Source organism: Apiospora aurea (genome assembly GCF_038362705.1).
Source record: "Apiospora aurea strain CBS 24483 chromosome Unknown utg000004l_segment0_segment0, whole genome shotgun sequence".
Lineage (NCBI taxonomy): Eukaryota > Fungi > Ascomycota > Sordariomycetes > Amphisphaeriales > Apiosporaceae > Apiospora > Apiospora aurea.
In genome coordinates this window covers 3,737,917-3,756,807 of record NW_027117391.1, presented here as the reverse complement: position 1 = coordinate 3,756,807, position 18,891 = coordinate 3,737,917, and the positions used below count along the sequence as shown (strand labels likewise).

The 18,891-nt window shown below is 49.4% G+C and overlaps 5 protein-coding genes across 5 annotated transcripts; all 5 read left to right on the top strand.

The window, feature by feature from the left end:
- Window positions 1-1,137: 1,137 nt before the first annotated feature.
- On the top strand, window positions 1,138-2,377 carry PG986_005963 (uncharacterized protein; the record flags this gene model as incomplete). Its single annotated transcript, XM_066842185.1, has 2 exons — window positions 1,138-2,108; window positions 2,188-2,377. 2 exons carry the CDS (start codon window positions 1,138-1,140, stop codon window positions 2,375-2,377), a joined length of 1,161 nt encoding a protein of 386 aa, XP_066702047.1.
- Window positions 2,378-3,189: 812 nt separating this feature from the next.
- On the top strand, window positions 3,190-4,483 carry PG986_005962 (uncharacterized protein; the record flags this gene model as incomplete). The annotated part of the gene is made up of 2 exons (XM_066842184.1): window positions 3,190-4,064; window positions 4,285-4,483. 2 exons carry the CDS (start codon window positions 3,190-3,192, stop codon window positions 4,481-4,483), a joined length of 1,074 nt encoding a protein of 357 aa, XP_066702046.1.
- Window positions 4,484-5,960: 1,477 nt separating this feature from the next.
- Window positions 5,961-7,839, top strand: PG986_005961 (delta-12 fatty acid desaturas-like protein; the record flags this gene model as incomplete). The annotated part of the gene is made up of 5 exons (XM_066842183.1): window positions 5,961-6,014; window positions 6,083-6,517; window positions 6,682-7,057; window positions 7,170-7,585; window positions 7,687-7,839. 5 exons carry the CDS (start codon window positions 5,961-5,963, stop codon window positions 7,837-7,839), a joined length of 1,434 nt encoding a protein of 477 aa, XP_066702045.1.
- A 3,219-nt stretch (window positions 7,840-11,058) lies between these two features.
- Window positions 11,059-14,811, top strand: PG986_005960 (uncharacterized protein; the record flags this gene model as incomplete). The annotated part of the gene is made up of 3 exons (XM_066842182.1): window positions 11,059-11,761; window positions 11,806-14,001; window positions 14,063-14,811. 3 exons carry the CDS (start codon window positions 11,059-11,061, stop codon window positions 14,809-14,811), a joined length of 3,648 nt encoding a protein of 1,215 aa, XP_066702044.1.
- Window positions 14,812-15,425: 614 nt separating this feature from the next.
- Window positions 15,426-16,795, top strand: PG986_005959 (uncharacterized protein; the record flags this gene model as incomplete). The annotated part of the gene is made up of 4 exons (XM_066842181.1): window positions 15,426-15,434; window positions 15,525-16,175; window positions 16,228-16,555; window positions 16,623-16,795. 4 exons carry the CDS (start codon window positions 15,426-15,428, stop codon window positions 16,793-16,795), a joined length of 1,161 nt encoding a protein of 386 aa, XP_066702043.1.
- Between the last annotated feature and the right edge of the window lie 2,096 nt (window positions 16,796-18,891).

Sequence of the window (18,891 nt, the reverse complement as noted above, 5' to 3'; positions counted from 1 at the left end):
CGACTCCCCCAGCTGCCCTGACTTGGAGTTTGAGCCACCCGCGTGGGTTTCTGCTTACTACACGCAAGCCAACACAGAACACAATGAATTCAGGACTTCCATCTGAATTCTATTCGATGCGATGGTATAGAATCAAGTTCGCGAGGAGTAAATCAGAAGAAAAAAAGCACACTATAATCGCGTCATTGAATCAAGTGAGGCAGTCATGTCGTTGCTCTTATTGACGTATGATCCCAGTTCGGTTCGTATGCATGCGACCAAGAGAGACTGGTGAGAGCACAAACAGACGATGTCGGGCAACGCTGTAATATATGCAGCGGAGGATGGAGATGCACCGGCAATATGGTCGGCAGTCGCAGCAGCAGCTACTTCCAAAAGGTCGACGGAGTGGGTACCTTCAATGTTATTAGTATGGACTTGTACTGCGCTTAGAAGCATCAGCCACACTAACAGCAAGGCCAGCCACAGGCAATCAACTGAGGGAGGCGGGGGGGGGGTGGCCTTCGACACTTTCTAATGATCGTGTAAGGTGGAAGGACCAATCCTGTGCCGTCCGGTCGAATGATGGTAGCACCCCCCCCCATGCCGATGGTAAACTACCAGACCAGATCCACTCTAGACGACCTAAGTACCTAATCAAAATGCATCAGATGTCAGATTGATTGACGACCAGACATAGCAAGTCCAGACCATATACTACCCATCTTCTGAAACCGCAAGCTCAGGTCGGCAACAGCCAATACCTAAGTACTCAGCCAGGCAGAGACAGACTGCTTAAACCCCCGGACATACAGAAGCGTCCAAGCCATAAGACGCTTTGCATTCTATCGTTCCGTTATCTAGCCGAGGTGATCCGACCCGAACGCCGTCGTTGAAGCCACTCGAACTCCGCGAGTGGGCGCGTGAGTGTGCATGAGTGAGTGAGTGTGACGACCAACACCGAGCAATTCAATGATCAATGATGTCTCTGCATTTTTGATGGTATTCGTTTTTCACTTTTCTCAGGTCGCGTGAGTCTGCACAGCATTGACGGGTTGTCAACTCCTTTTTGCGCCACTCTACCGCCAGCCATCTGCGCCTCCCTATCCTTGGTTATGCGATACGTCTCGGCCTGGGGTTGACAGGCAGTCGGCTGCTATGAGTGATGAGGAGGCTGAAGACGGGCGCGCTTCCAAGAAGAGGAAGGCTAGTCGAGCCTGCGACCGGTGCAACCTTCAACACCAGCCGTGTGACAACGCAACGCCCAAGTGCAGCGTATGTGACCGCGCCGGCACAGACTGTACCTACAACCGCCCCGTCCGCAAACGCGGGCCTCGCACTGGATATACTGCCCAGTATGGCGAACGACTCTGGGGCCTAGTGCTCCAAGCCAATCCCGCCATCGAGGATATGATACTTCGAACTCTGGCCACCAGCACCTACCGCGATACGGGGATCATGAATGCCGACTATTTCAGGAATAACGACAACCAAGCAGAGCTTGTCAGTTATTTCACCGAGAGCCGCCTTGGAAGGTTTGTGCAAACTGGTGATCTTCCAGAGATAAGGGACCTTCCGCCTCCTCCGGCGTCCTTGCCGCTCAGTAACAACACAAGCGAGCAGCTCGCTCTCGACCTGAGCTTATCCCAGGCCAACGGCCACCATGCAAACTCCGAGCATGGCGCAACAGGGTCAACGAAGGACCCTGCCCCGAAGTTTTCACAGCCTGCTCCCATCGCGAGCACTCATGGGGCTCCCCAGAATCCTGGAGACATCTATACCCAAAGCGATGAGTTCAGGAGAGCTGCTTTCTCCGACTTTGCCCAAGCCGACAGACCTGGGCAAAATTCCCACACTCATCCTACGGGGCATTCCAGCTGGCAAGCCGACCCGTCACCCATTGTGTCGGATACCACGTCGGCATTTGGCCGAAGCGCCCTCGATGACAGCCACGATGCTAGCTCATTGTACCAATGTCCTATACCGTTGGGGGCCAAACGGCACCCAAGTAACTTTGCAACACCGAGTGCCTCACATGGAACACCAGGCTCTCAATCAAATGACGGAAGCTCTGTGCCGCATCGGCGGAATACAGAAACTGATATAGATTTTGCAAGCACGTACAAATGGTAAGTGCGTGCATTCTGTACTCTTGACTGATCAACCTCGAGTGTCACCCTTTACACGCTTCGACTAACTTTTCGTCAGGTACGATTCGGTGCCCACCGATACACTTTTGAATCTTGGATTTGTGGCGGGAGAAGGAATGGCGGAAGACTTTTTTGACCTTTGCGAGAACCCGGATCCGGTCGACAGCTCGGATATGTCACCAAGTGCTTCCAACGAGGACGAAGAGACTGTGTGGCGCCGCCTCGTGATGCGAGGCCGGTTTGTCTGAGAATGTTTGTTCAAGACAAGATTCAAACAAAGCCAGGCAATGCACAAGCGGTTACTGGGACTACTGCCGGACTACTGCGGGCTCATCTCTTCGGTCCTCTGTCTTTCTCCATGGGAAGCGGATATTGCCATTTCCCACAGAGTAGAGGAAGCGCTTCCAGGCCGGGTCAAGGTCCACTATGTAGCAAACATCGCTGGCCTCGTGTCTTAATTATCGACATCGCCAATTGCGCCACCAACAAGCTTCACTAAAGTACAATGACATGATATATGATACATCACAACAGGGGTATCCTAAAGGATACAGGGCGTGGGCATTTTTACGTCTCTAGACTCCAAACAGCCCAGACTGCATAGTTGGAGACGCAATGTTTAGTAGCCTGATCTGGTCCCTCCATCCCATAATGTATAATAGTCTCAATACTACCTACATAATGTAGTTGCCATACGCAATTGGCGGGCGCTGGTCGATTGGTCAGTCAGCTCTAAGCCACACTTGGCACTAAATAGGCAGACACCATAGCTGACCGGCGGGTTGACTGCGCCTTCTTTCCGCGTCAGTCGACACTCAGCTGAAGAAACGTGGATACTGGAGGGAGCCTTTTAAGAACCTACATTATGTACTCAGGCTTGATGACATTTGACTTGGGCGATTCCGTCATCTCTATAGACAGCTCGAATTTGGAGTTACAAATTATCATCGCTGACACAGACCGACCCAGTTGACCTAGCTATCCAGTAACTCGCTTGGTTGGTACGTCGAGCGTGGCTATCTGCAACACACTTGATCACGTACAGATCAGTCTCTACCGCATGGAGAATCATGACTCGACTTTCACGGACAAGACTGGGCATGCAATCAGACCAGTCTATCGCCCATCCGACCATGCATCGGGTTCCAACCATGTGCCTCTGGCGGAGCTAGCTGGCGATGAGGGCGACGTGAATGCGCCGACGTCGCAGCCAGCCAAACCGCCCCCTTACTCGACGCCATCGAGTACTTCTCTAGAGGTGCGCAACAACCAATCGGCCCCGGGTAAGGGACCACAATATTACCCCGGCCTCCCTCTGCTGGACTACCGCCAGTACGCGCCTCCCATGTTTGAGCTGTCCAGCGACACCACGACCATCACCAGCAAAGCTACGTATCTGTCGGTAAACGCGAAAGTCCTGTCCACGCTACTGCAGACTCTAGCGAGTGTACCACCCAAGCCGCAGATCCTCGTCCAGGGAACGCGGGGCCGGTGGGTCGATTTCTCCATCAAGATGAACCTGATGAGCCTCCTGGTCCCTAGCGACCCCCAAGACCGCCTAGACTACATACGAGTGGTCAAGCGCGATGAGATGGCGTGCCGTGGGGGCGGCTCGCAGCCCTCGCTCCAGCCCGATGTCGCGGACGGCTCCCTCCAGTCGTGGTGCGAGCGCTTCGTGGTGGACCCGGCCAACATCAAGACGTTCCTGCTCGAGCGCGTGGTCGCCAACCTGGACACGAACTGGCTTGAGGGCCAGCTGTGCAGCCTGGTCGCCGCGACGAACTACAACGGACACGTCACCGTCAGCTTCCCTGTCACGCACTGCAAGGTGCTCGTCCAGAGCCCCGCCAAGGTGAACAAGTTCTTCACCTCGGTCTCGGCGCTGTTCACCGGAAAAAGCAAGTACGAGGTCGTCAAGGCAGTTTGGCCATTCGCGTAAGTACCGAGCCTCTTTTGTTTTGTTTTGCTTAATTGGTGGTGCAACCGACCACGCAGCCAGCCAGCTCTCTCAGCCTTTTGAGGCAACTCCCACCCGGAGAAACCAAGAAGGTCGGGCCGGGTGGCTACTTGCGATCCATGAGATTCGGGAGATGCCACAAATGAAAAACGACAGCCCTGAGGAAAAGAATTGATACTAAACAGTGTACATGTACAGGACTGCAAAAAACAACGAGCAAGGCCGAAAATGCGTGGTGCAAAGCGAGAAGACGTGGTGGGAAGAGTGGAAGGAGCCGATCAAGTACGCCATTGTCACCAAGCGGCATGGGTACGTCACGAATGAGGACAAGCTGGAATGCATCATGGAAAGCAAGGGGAAGAGGGTGACGGTCAATTGGGAGATGGCGGAATACTAGATGGAAGAAAGGGTCATAGCGAGCATTCCCGACTCGGGACCGATCATGCACCTTTGTGCATGCTTGGAAAAGCAAAAAGAAGCGAACATGAATGATCCTTGTAAACGTACGGCCCGGGCCCCTGGGAGCAAGAGGCGAATAGCGCCCCTCGGTCGTGCATGTGGGCGACCGTTTCTGGATGCGAAAGTGGTGTTTGGGCGGCTTTGATTGGCGGCCTGATTGATACCTTGGGCCTAAGGGGCCAAACGCCCAGACAACGACATGGCTGAAAAGGAGTCAAGTAGTTCGTGGTCTCGTATGGACCAATCTCTTTCTTCGGCGATTTTATAATTACTGATATCAACTCTATACACATACCTCCGTTCGGCTAAGGCCCCAGGTAGGGCCGTAGTTCACCGACTGCACTTCAGCGGTTGAGATTGCATGGATGAGTGACAGCCCGCGTTCGGCGCAGTGCATTGCTGAGTTGCCATTGGATCAGCAGGACCTCACGCTTGTGTTGAAGCTGAAGGGCACCACCGTCGAGGCCACGCGCGTAGGCCCGAGTGACTAAATGACCACCACACAACCGAGAGTCCGGAGGGAAGTGTTGCTGTATGGCTTTTTTTGGCTTACGGGGTAGAATTGTTGTGAAACGTCATGTGAACCAATGGATTCGCGTCAAACATCGTCGGGCCAGAAGACCGGTGACGAAGCTCTCGCGAAAAGAAGCTTCAAAGCAAGATTCAGGGGATCTGCACACTTGGGCGGCAAACTAGGCTCCAATGCTTGAACAAAACAAGAGCAACGAGAAATCACCATCACTGTTGGCTTGGAATACGTGCGGGCCGACCTAGAACCAGAGGTCGAGGACCTTCATTTTCCGAGATGGATGGTCTGGGTCTAGGGTCCCGGAATCATCAGAATGCTGGGAGGATCTGGCCTGGACGTTGGCGAGGGCCCAATCTAGATCCGCGGCACCCCCCTACAGCCCCGGCCTGCTCCCGTCCCACACGACATGTATGTCTTCGTCATAACCTTCCTCGTTGTAACAGCTCCATCCTGTAGCTCGTCCCGTCATCGGATGGAGTAGATAGGGACAGGGTGCAAGATGGACCGCAAATGCGATTGCTGACTATTCGCCGGCCGGCCCTATCGAATTTCCTCATCTTCAGGGAAAGCCGATGGCATGGTTGCTTGTTACATGGGTGCGTGTATGTAAGTATATATATAGATAGCTGGCCTGTCTTGTATTCGACCGGGACTTCTTCACCACGACGAGCAAGACCACCAAAGTTCCAAGGTATCAAAGACAGACGGACAGACATCTGAGTGACATCACACCCGTTATCTAGACTTGACAGCAACGGGAAATTGGCCTCTTTCTCACTATCGCTCTCGCTCTCGCTCTCTCTCTTTCTCTCTCTCTCTCTCTCTCTCCTGTCTCGAATAACAAGAGAAGCAAGTTTGAACAGGTCGCGGTTCGCCTAACCTCACGATGAATGCCGACTATACTACCGAGACCGTTCACCACGAACGAGTCAAGAGTGGAGTGCGTTGTCTTTCCTTGTAGTTGGCTACCTTCGTCATCATGGTCATCTAATTGTCGCCTCTTCCTAGGTTATCGAGACTGTCGTCGACGGCAAGAAGACAAGAATCAACATGCAGCAACTGAGAAGCCGCGTGCCGGCGCATTGCTTCCGGCCGTCGATCCTCTACTCCCTGGGCTGGGTTCTCCACGACAGCGTCATCTATCTGGCCCTCTTGGCCACGGCCCTTTACCTCAAAGAGCGGGTCGTGGTCGCTGGGGGTGGCGACACCGCCCGCATTCTCCTGTGTTACTTCGTTTTCCCCTTTCTCGCCGGCCTTCCCCTGACTGGGCTCTGGGTTCTAGCCCACGAGTGTGGCCATGGCGCGTTCTCGACCAGCAGCTTCCTCTCCAACACGGTGGGTCTTGTGCTACACTCGGCGCTGATGAACCCCTATTTCGCTTGGCGGTCGAGCCACGGAAGACATCACCAATTCGCCAACAATCTGAAGACGGACCTCAACTATGTGAGTGCTACTTTGACTTTTCTAGTTTTGTTTTATGCGTGCACATATCCCCCCAAGGTTATTCGAACGCTTTGTGTGTTCCATCTGCTGTGGCGCCTGGGTTCGGAGGAAGGGCAACGGCAACAAGCAGAGGCAAAGAAACTGATATGTGTGGGTGGTCGCAGGTGCCACCGATACGCGGCGAATACCAGGAGCTGTTCCGGGGCCAGATTGATCTCGATCACATGGTCGAAGACGCACCTTTCGTCGTACTCCTGAGGATAGTGTTCCAGCAGCTAATAGGCTGGCCGTGGTACCTCATCACCCACATCACTGCCGGCCCCAACAGCTCACCGAAGAAGTCAAGGGGCTGGTGGGATAACAGCCACTTCCTGCCGCACAGCTCCCTGTTCCGCCCCAGCGAGTTCTGGAACATCGTCGTCTCCGACTTGGCCATCTCGGCTACGGCCGTGGTACTGTACGCTCTTGGGGAGCGCTACGGCATGTGGACTATGGTCTGGACATACCTACTTCCCTTGATGTGGGTCAACCATTGGATCGGTACGCCTCCTGCCATGCAACCCTCCCTTATCTCTCTCATGCCGGACCATGCTGTTGAACGCGAACAGCGCATCGTGAAAGCTGCTAACCGCCAGTGAGAGGGAACCCACAGTCATGATAACCTATCTCCACCACACTTCGCCTGTTCTCCCCAAGTACATGCCCGAGTCTTGGACCTATCTCCGCGGAGCACTTGCGACGGTTGACCGTGACCCAGGCCCAGTCATGAGATACATGTTCCACCACATTGTCGACCTCCATGTCGTCCACCATCTCTTCCCGTACGCGCTACCAACCGTCCTATCATCCCCCCCCTTGTGCCTGTCTAGATCCCCTCTTCTCTTTGCTGACGACGCCCGTGCTGGCAGGCGAATTCCCCATTACCACGCCCAGGAAGCCACTAACGCGATCCGGCCGCTGCTCGGTGATTACTACCACGTCGACAAGAGCTCCTGGTGGGGTGCCTTGTACGTCGTCTTCACCCAGTGCCAATGGGTTGAAGCTGATGTCGGCAAGACCGCGCAAGCAGTAAGTGACACAGATACTCCGTCATTCACCGCTTGTCGGCACAACCGCGCGCAGCTTGCGGCATAAGTTCAATTGACTGATCACCTCTTTTGCTGCTCCAGGCAGTGTACGGCAGATCCGGGACTGGGGACACCGATCGTCCCAGTACCAACGACAGAATCAACGAGGTTGACAGAGAAGGCATCATGTGGTACCGGTCAGGGCCGATGCCCCTACCCGCCACTGTTATGCGTTCCCAGCCTGCGACCTCGTGAATCCTGTCGCCTTTGGTACCTCCTTGGTCCCTTCGTGCAGCTGCTTTGTCCAACCTGACGACTTGACCGGCCAACTTCCACCTTTCATTTCCTCTTTGACGAACCAGTCAGACGCATTGATCGCGATCCAAGAAAGATCATCTGTGCTATTTCCCTTCATAGCGCGCGGCTTTGCTCCGATGAAGGTTATTTACTCGATGCGGTGGATTCTTTACTGAAACGTATTTTCCGGTTTTTCCCTCTGTGGACGGTTGCCTTGTTCTGGTGCGATATTGAGGAAGTCTCGGCATCCCCTGAAGAATTTCCTCAACCCCACACCCTTTACAGTATCAATGGTGGACGACCCTAGGTAGAATGACAGAATGACAGACCTACCGAACCGAAACTTGGAAGCAAAGAACGTTGAATTTCCGTAGCATTGTTGTTGAAACAAACCACTTCCTTCCTCGATTTCGCGCATTGGTTTGGTGCCAGGCACGCCCGGCTTGGCACTAAAGGGGTTTGAACAACTGTTTGTCAGCTATTTTGCCGGTTCGCTTTGGATTGAAATTCGCCCAGCCTTGATAGCAAACGTTCGGCTAGATCGCTGCACCGCTTCCCAAGCTCGGGCGATCTGAGACACCCCAACTATTCTCATTTTCGCCTCCCAACATGAATTCTCAGTTCCAAGTATGATTTGGAGGCTCAAACGACCCAAGAGTATATCTGGTGTGACGAGAAGATTCGTGAAGCCCCGAGCTACAGCTAGCTGTATCTGCGTTTGACATGCATAGGCGGCAACACAAGAGGGCCTTTCGTACTACAAGGGTCCAAGGACCCTCGCTGTCGTGTTCCGGAGTTTAGTCTGAAATCAAGATGTGACGGTCTGTGAAGAGGCTCGTGGGTACTTCCAGAACATTCTTGTCGTAGATACGCAAGCGTCCGTCCCCGGTAGATCATAGGCCTAGACCTGAGGTCATGAACGAAAGCATTGGGTGCACTGGCGAGAGCTTGAGATCGAATTTGAGCCTCGACAAATCCTCTCGACCAGCCCGCAGTTCTAGGCCGTTCTATGTGAGGATGTTTGTAAGGTTCTAGTCCAGAAGAAGTTCCAAGAGGCGAACTTTTCGCAGACCTCCTGGATCTGTGAAGTTACCCAAAATTCACCCGTATATGGACATATCCCGTTCTTCACGTGGATCTCGTTTCAAAGGGTCCAGAGTGCAAGATCTACGTCCTATAAACAAAAAGAGAACACCGACAGAGATAGAGAGAGAGAGCCAGTCAAGGTCCATCTCTAAGATATCTAGGAAGAGCTATAATTGTCCCTGCTCGCATGTACTCTTTTTTCCACCCCGGCGCTGGTTTGCAATCATGCGCCTGCCTTTGGAGGGAACCGTAAGATGAGCACGTTTCGAAAGTACCACGCACTCATCGAGGGTTGCTCATTTGGACCGAGGACCATACCTTTTAGCTTAGAGTAGGATGCCATCTTTTCATGGGATCGACTTGGCAGTTGCTTCAAGATCTCCGCAATCAAGCCAGATTCGTGTATCAGCCTCAGTGGCACGTCCCTTGATAGACACCTTTTAGGAGGTCTTCCTGGCAAGGCGCTGTATAACACCACTCGCGGCGTCGGAGTTTGCGGGAGTGACGAAAGCTGCGTTACATATGCCTGGGCCTTCCATATTGGCAATGTACACATACATACATATGCTAATATGGGGTCGGGCCAGCTCAATTGTCAAGTAGTTAGGCTGCAGTATTGGCCCATATATCTGCCCTTTGATGCAACCTCGACAGACCTCGACAGATGACACTCCTGTTTCCACGACCGCAAGTGCTCGCCCTTAATCTCAGTGGTATTTGATCCAAGGTGCATTTGATGGTTTCCTGGGGATGTTTGAGAGATCGAGTTGGTTCGGGAAGTCTATAGTGAATGACGAAGCACTGATTTCAAAGCTTGGCTAGAGGCCTTCGGTTTTGCGCGATCGAGTCACTCTGGAGAGAAACCCAAGAGGTATCGGCCTCACCCTCATCTACTTCATAATACTGGCAGAGCAAGGCCACTGCAGGCTATCCCGCAAATACTTGGGCTTTTGGTTCCGGTTGCACTTTTGATCGACAGTAACAGTTGACGATGTTATGACTCGCGATGACATATCTGGCAATACCCTGATGGTACCCCGTATTTCTTGAAAGGCAAAGATTTACAAGATGATACAGAGTAGCGAGGCCTCGGAGTGGTGCTTTATTATACTCGTGATAGACGCGGGAGAGAATCGGTTAGTAGAAGACATGTTTGATATTATCTTTGGTCCTTGACTGGCAAATAAGGGGAGGGAAAGGGCAGATGTGCATTTGAAACCGAGGAAACTCCACGTAAACATAATACGAGCCAGGGAAGGGAACGAATTGACGTGAAGATCTCGGTATAGAGCTTGACCAAATCAACCACCGAGGTTTCCGACTTTCTCGAATCTGATGTTTGTTGTTCGGCAATAAAATCAAGTAAGTTACATCCTCTTGGGGAAGGAAGCTGCATGGGAGACTGCCGCTGCCCTAAATATCGCCCTTTCCCTACCAGGTTCTTCCCGCCAACTGAAGTAGCTGGCGCAGGCGAATTGATGGCTTCAATAGTTGACCACATTTTACAGCTTCACCATGGGGCTCAAAATCGTGAATAGTGTAAGGTTATTGGTTTATGAGACACCTAATCTTGCGATGTAATGAAGGCCCAGCATGGTTATGGCTGGTTGTTGTGACTCATGCCGGACTACTTACTTACTTTAGTCATGGCTTCGACCTTTTCATTATGATTCATTCTGAGCACAGCCCGTAATTCCAGGGGTCCTTCGAGCTACAACGCCCCAAACCCACCAAGGTTACGCCGCGCCCCATTGAACATCAGAGAAACTCAGCCCACTGGCCAGAACATGGTACCCCACATGAGCTGTTACAAGGTAAAACCTTCGGCCGAGTTGGTCCAAGTATCAAAGTACGAGTCTGGTCTGAACGCATGAGCATGCAGGATACTATCGTGAATGTCATCAGTCGATAAATGCAGGTCCTCTCCTTCCGGTTTTGAGATGGTTCCTTCTTGGTCTCCATCATTGCAAGCGACTGTCCAATTTCATCCTAAGCCTGACTAGCATCGCGTTGTATACATACCTGTCCTCGTCCTCCACCAAATTAACACAAGCACAATAAACGAGACACGGAGTTCATAGACAAAGAACGATGGCGGCTACAGGGGAATCACCAGGGTCGACTGTCCTTTCAGTAGGGTCCCACGATACAGCGCTATGTATAATCCCACCACATCATCTCTGGCCGTCTCTGGACAGGCTACGATCCCTATACGACAAAGCATACGAACGCTGGCCGCCACACATCAACCTCGCCTACCCCTTTGTCAAAGCAGATTCTCTGCCTCAAGCAGAGGTCCAGATTTCCGACCGACTAAGGTCTCGCAACGCTGGGCCGGACAGCAAAACTCTCTCCATCAGTCTTGACGTGGCCGGTGTCTTTACACACCGACACGACAACACCATTTTTATTCATGACAGCAGCGAGGATCACACCAAAAGGTTGATCGATACCCGGGCAACTATACTCGATGCTTTGGGCCAAACTTCGGAGGCATACCGAATGCATCTGACCATTGGCCAGAGTGAGGATGTTAATTCCGACCTGCACAAGTTCCTACTGCAGAAAGCGAAGCTACTCCCTCCCGTGGAGTGGGAAGCCCGGGAGCTTTGCATACTAGTACGTGAAAGGGCTCAGAGGGATAGCAACAAATCAAGCGAGATGAAGCTCTGGGGGACAATCAGTCTTAATGACTTATCAGTCGTTCGGTGCTCTGAAATGAGCTCTTTCTACGACCATAGTCCGAACGCCGTGGACTCGGACGTGATCTGTGATCAAACGGCGGCAGAGAGCGGTCCTTTGAGTCGAGATCCATTTTCGTTTTCCTTAACAACACAGCTATGGGAGCTTTATCAACCCCCCTCTCTGGCGAAGGGGGGTACTCCTCCCCGAGCTACCTACGGATATCTAGCTACAACGTTCTGGCCGAATTTGAATTCCCCCCTTCGCAGAGCAGGTATCCTATCCTCATTAGGAACGTCTTGGAGAGACACGCTTTGTCAGATATTCTGGTGCTACAGGAAGTAACGGATGATTTTCTGTCATACCTACTCAAGGACAGCGGCATTAGAGAAAAGTACCCATTCACGACATGTGGTCCACCGGATCAATTCAATGTCGATCCTCTCCCTAGTCATCTCAACGTCGTCGTTCTCAGCAGGTGGTCTTTCAAATGGGACTGGGTATCCTTTAAGCGCAAGCATAAAGGGTCGGTTGTTCTACAATTCCGGGATATTGGGCGAGAAGAGGGCAATACATTCCTTCCCCTGGTTTTGGCCACAGTCCACCTCACATGTGGAATGACGGATGGCTCTGTTGCCGCCAAGAAAGGGGAGCTTCAGGCTGTTTTGAAATACTTGTCGCAGAAGTATTCCCACAACCCATGGGTTTTGGCGGGCGATTTCAACATTACAACGAGCGCATTCACCATCGACGCAGCGCTGAAGAAGAAGGCAATATCACCTCAAACATCCAAGTATCTGGCACAAATGGAAGCCGGGCTGACGGAATCGGGGCTTTCTGATGCTTGGACGGAGGCACGCCTCGACAATCTGGATAGAAGCGTACTAGGGCAGCCCAACGATGCGCAGGGTGCATTTGAGGGCGAAACTGGTGCCACCTTTGACCCGACTGTGAACGAATTGGCTTCCCAGATAGTCGGTGCTGGGTTCAACAACCGGCCTCAGAGATACGACAGAATTTTGTTCAAGGGCCATGGACTTTTCTCGATTGCAGGATTCAACATGTTCGGCCAGGAGCCTGGGGACCTAGAAACTAACATTGGGACGGAAGTTGAGACACGGCAATCCTATGGAAGCGACCACTGGGGGATCAGAAGCATTCTGAAGGTTAACCCAGCAGAGCAAAGCACTACACCTGGGTCCACAACCAAGCTGGTCGTCCCCGTTGAACCTCAAACTGCAACGGCAAATCTCGCCAATGTTCATGATCTAAAGGAAGTTCTCGAGAAACGCAATATAGTCCCTTCTGAAGATGACATCTCGAAGCGAAAACTTGCTCTCGACTTCCTTCACTCAATCTTACTAGATGGCGACAGGGAAGAGTCTGCCGCACAGAGCCGTAGTAAGCTGTCTTTGGTATTGGTTCCCGTTGGGTCATACGGGCTGGATGTCTGGACTGCGTCGTCTGATATCGACTGTCTCTGCATCGGGTCAATCAGCTCGAAGACTTTCTTCGCTCTTGCCACACAGAGGCTAAGGAGAGCCTCTTCAAACGATGCGAGGATTCTAAGGCGGGTCAATGCAAATAGTGGGACAATGCTGGAATTGGAAGTTCAAGGAGTCAAAATGGACTTGCAGTATTGCCCTACAGCTTGGATTGCCGAATCTTGGCCTCAAGCAATGCGCCTTCAACCAAACGATCCGGCCTTTTCGCTATCCATGCATACTCTTGCAAAGTTGAAGCCTGTGAGGGATCTTTACTACCTCCGGCAAACGATTCCGGACCTTGCTGCCTTCAGGACGGCGCATTATGTCGTTAAAACATGGGCCAAACAGCGAGGCATCTATGCGGGCAAGTTCGGCTACCTCAATGGTATCCAGATATCAGTCTTACTTGCGCGGATCTGCAAGCTGTTGTTCCATGATAGCGGCTCGACCTCGGTGCCGACGATCCTGACCACATTCTTCCACCACTATGCCAATTTCGACTGGACTACGCAGATGGCATTTGACCCGTTCTTCCATAAGAGCTTACGGTATGTGAGAACCGCCCGCGAGCCTATGGCGATCTTGGGGTTCCATCCCCTAAGCCTCAACACAGCACTCGCGGCATCAACACCATCGGTCAGAACAATTGCCGAAGAGTTTCAGAAGGCCAGTGAGATCCTATGCAGCGATGGTGCCACATGGTCTGGATTCCTCGGAGATCACGATCGCGTGGACGGTGCTTTGGACTTCTTGAAGACATACAAGAGCTATGTGAAGATTGATGTCCAGTTCTGGGGAATTTCCCTTGCTAAGGGAAGCCAATATGTGGGGTGGCTCGAATCGAGATGTGTCATGCTTCTAGTCGGTAAGTGAGAAATATGTAGAACTATTCGAGTTTTTTGTACTAACCATCTCCTCTTCTGCAGACCTGAGCAGACGCATACCAAACATCCATGCTAGGATGTGGCCGGCACGTTTCGTTGGCATCGATTCATCTGATGAAGAGACAGATTATCAAGGATGTTACTTGATTGGCCTGGACCAGCTAGAGATGCCAGGTGGAGCAACAAAGATGTCCAAGGAAGACCTTAAGGTTGCTCTCGGTGGCCTACAGACCGCTTTGCGAAACTTCGAGGGACGAATACGTGGCGACGAGAACTTCTTCGATGCCAAGACGTCGTGGATGAGTGCGTCGGTGGTCAAGCAGGCTGAACTGGGCGAGCTCAAATTGGACCAGCGCGAATGGGGCGAGTACACCATCGGGGATGATGAGTCTGACGAAGAAGAGGAAGAAGAGGAGGATTTCGACGACGACGACGAATACACGGAAGAGGAAAGACCCAAAGCGAAGTCTAATAAAACTGCCGGCGGAGATGTCGAGCCCCCTAGACCTGCCTACGAAGGCAAGTTCCGGTCGTCGGCCGATGTCATTAGTCGACTTCGCTGGGACCCCAACCTGGACAGTAGTGACTTCATCGTGGGCTACGAGGACAGGTTCTTGGGTGCCAAAGAGCGGGCTTTGGACTTGTGGAAGTCGGAGCAGACGGACGAGGAGTTCATCCCGCAACATCGTGTCTTATACTTCAAGCGCAAGAGTGATGGGGTGGTTGTCTGGGATCGTAAGGCAAGGAGGGATATGCTTTTTGGGAGTGGTGTAAAGGACAGCGATGCCTAGATCTGTGCTTTAAACCGGGCTGTTTCATAGTAAAACGCATATTGCTCAGGTGTTATGGTTGTTTCTGGTCGATATACCTGCATGTAGGTAGCTGACACCATGGAAGCTATATTTCGTATCTGGCCTATCCCCTTGGATCTCGCGAAAGCGCTACTCCCGCTCCTGCCATACTGCCGTACATCAGAGATCATCCAGTGCCTTTGGCATAATGTTTATGTCACTGGATTTGATGCCTCATTAGACACGCTGTCTGTCAGTCAATCACGGAAAGTCACGGAAAGTCCAAGTCATATCAAAAGCAGCATTTCGGACATCAAGGGGATGTCCTGTTAGATGCAAGTAGTCTTCTGGACAACATGTGGAAGACACACTGAAGTATACCTAGGTACTCAAACAGTTGACAATTCAACAGCCCATGGATGCTAATTGGGTCTGGTATCTGGGCCACCTGACCTTTCGCATCGAAGCTGCGAGTCAATTGTTGCCGCCCGCCCCTCGATCGTCATTTTATGGGGGTTCTTCTTGCCCAGTGTTAATCTGGGTGGAAGTTTTGTTGCAGGCGGGCTTTCCAAACGCGGTCCTGCCTTCCTCACATGCATTACCTACGTTCCAATATGTACCCAGTGGGTTGTTTACATTTACGACTTCCCCAAGAACTTTGCAACCTTTCTTTCTTTCTTTTCAACTCCTAACTGCGATACCAACACATCCAGTATCGCCCTCGATCTCGAAAGCTCCAAGCGTCAGCGAAGCTGATAATAAACACCCTCCCTGATCTCTGTTTCCGTGGCCCCCTCCTCCCCGTTTGCACTACCTCTGATCACAGAAACATGGCTGGAGAGGAGTGGAAATGCCACACCTGCGGCCTTTGGTTCCGTTCGTGGAATAAGCGTGAAGATCATTTGTGGAAGTACCAACATGTAGCGCCTCAGTTCGAGTGTGAGTGTTGCGATCGGTTCTTCCCAACACTGCAGCAGGTTGAAGCTCACATGAACTCCTGGGACCACTGGCGCGATTATGAGTTCACGTGCGATGACTGTGACCGCGACTTTGGCTCGTTCAACGCTCGCGAGCAGCACATGAAGGCACTTGGCCATACGACTGATTACGATAACGAGTGCGACACATGCGGAGTGGATTTCCCGAACAAGCAGATTTTGAACAAGCACATGGACTCATGGGGTCACCGGGTTGAGGTTGAAGAGATTGACAGCAGAGAACTCATGTACCAGGTCAGCTATTGGTGTAGCCTCTGCACCCGTTACTTCGAAAGTGAAGAAGATCGGGTCAAACACGAAGCACAGGCTCACTTCTACTGTCATGACTGCGACCGGTACTTTCAGAACGCCAATAATGCTTGGATGGTAAGCGAAGACTACTTCATGGGTATGAGGTCACTAACCAACCGACTCACAGCATCAAAACTCCAAGCTGCACCGCGGAACGCCCATCCGATGCCCCTTCTGTCGCGAATACTACTCGGCTGCCACGGCACTTTGCCACCATCTGGAGAGAGGTGCCTGTCCCAAAATGCCTGACTTGACACGCAAGCAAATTTTCCAGTTGGTCCGCTCAAAAGACCCTGATGGTATCATCTCGAAGCAGAACATCGACTTGGTCCCAACCATCACGTCCGGGCACTTGGCCAACGAGTATGCTTGGAATGGCACAGCGTACGAGTGCTATTTGTGTCACAAGTCGTTCCGCAGTACCATCTCGCTGAACGATCATTTTAAGTCGAGTCGTAAGTTTTTTTGTTTTTTTTGTTCAAACTGAGACCACCATACTGATATGATGCTGTATTATAATAGACCAGCAAGCTCTGTATCATTGCCCCAACAAAAACTGCCGCAAGAATTTCAACACCCTAGCGGCTGTTATAAACCACCTTGAGAGCGAGTCCTGTGGCTTCACTCGCTTCATGAATGTTCAAAGGAGTGCGACGAACATCTTGAGCGGTGATCGACAGATCAGTTTCAATTGACCAGTTCGTTGTTCTTCTAATGTTGTACAATACTTGGTTGGAGGTGGACAAGATAAGGGGCCGCAGTGTCGGGAGATATCTTTGCTGTATCAGTATTGAAGTAATCAGATGGAAAGGATATGGAAGGGGCCATGGAAAGGCAGGTTCAACAGGGGCAAAACCAAATACAGGAGGAGAACTTCGAGATTCCAAATGAACGCGTTTCGGAAGCTAAATGTTGCTCCTATGCACCAGCCTTTGGGTATTTCCTGTGCCATCCCATATACTCCAAGGCTTTGAAGCAGTCTGCGCTGCTGCCCACTCTCTAAAGGGCGCATTTAGACATTGGTATGCTGAATGTAGACATATTGTCGAGCGGGACAGTGACACCCCAAAAGTAAACCGGCCACCCCTGCTACGGGCCACCCTTCTATCTTATTAACCCTTGCGATTACCACCCTTAAATATATATATAAATTAGTTATTTTCCATCGTAAAATCAATTAAAATATATTATTCTATATAACGATGCTTATTAAGGGTTTAATAAAAACCTAGTAGAACATACGCGGGTTTATATTAACTTATATAAGAAAGTATTTAAACAGGTAATAAAATTACACTATTAATAAAATAATAAAGTAATTAAGTTTTAAATAAGTATTAAAGCGTAGTTTATAGTATTATAATAAATTATTAAAGCATATATTTTATTAATAAATAAAGATTAATATTTAAATTAATTATTAAAATAAAAAGTATTTATATAAAATATATAAGAAACGTTTATAGCTATATATTTAATTTTTTTTATTAATTGAGAGAACTATTTTATTTTTTATAGTTTCGTTATCGCGGGGATTATTACGATTTTCGTAATCTCGTCGCTTTTAAATTATTAAGCGCGTCGTGATTTTTTTAATTCGTAGTTACGTAACGTAGTTATTTATTATAGTAGCTCCGGGGTACGTTTTATATTATTTAAAGTATATTACGGCCACTCGGTAATTATTTTAGTTACGTGCTAATATTTCCGGTTTTATATTAATTATATACGTTAATCGTAAAAGGATTTATTTAAATTTATTTAATTAATACGCGCCGCGGGGTATTATCGAGCTATTCCGTAAAAATAGGTCTAGGTCGTATAATTAAGTTAAGTCGTAATATTATTTCTTCCCTTTTATTTATTTTATTTTTAAAGCGCCGATTATTTATAAATACCCTGGTTTATTCGTTTTTATTAGGGTTTTAATAAGTCCCTTAACTTCTCTTACTTTTATTATAATATATACTTATTATAATTTTTAGGCGTATCGAAAAGTTTTTTATTAAAGTTTATAAGCGTTCTTTTTTTAGTAATTATATTATTTTTAACGGTTATTTTATCGATATACTTTATTTATATTATTTTAAAAATAAAAAGCTTAATTATCGGATCGCCGATTATTTTCGCGCTGCGAAGAGTGCGTAAATCGGGGTCGTTAATACGATAATTTCTTAGTAGCTTTTTTTAAAAAAAGGTTTTAATTTAATAGCGTAAATTAAATACGGATAAGGAAAAAGCGAGCGAGAAACTATTATCGTTTTATTTCGAGTTAGTAAAGCTATAATTTTAATTTACTAATACGGCGGGTCGATTATTTCGAATCTAGAAAATCCGTCGAAAAGTAAAGGAGCGGGGTGCTAATTTATTTAATCGCGGTATAAAAGAATTAAATAAGGAAAATAATATCCTCTTTATTTAAGAAAATTATAAGGGATATTTAGCGGATAATTTTAATATATAGGGGTTTTTAACGATATTAATTAATTCTTTTTAAGTTTAGCGGTCTTCGAGAACCTTAGTCTATTAATACCTCTTAAGGTTTTTATTATTTAAATTTCCGAAGTTCTTTAATAGCGTTCGCTAGGTATTTTTTAAGTTCCTAAGTGTTTTTTTTTAAGTAAGTAATTCTTTTATTAAACGAGGTATTTTTAATTACGTTTTATTTATTTTTTATCGAGTATTTTTTTTAATTTCGTATTTATATTAATTTATTTCGATTTTTAATTATATTTTAAATTTAATATTTTTTAGTGTTAGTTTAAATAAAGAAATATAGAATATAGGGTAT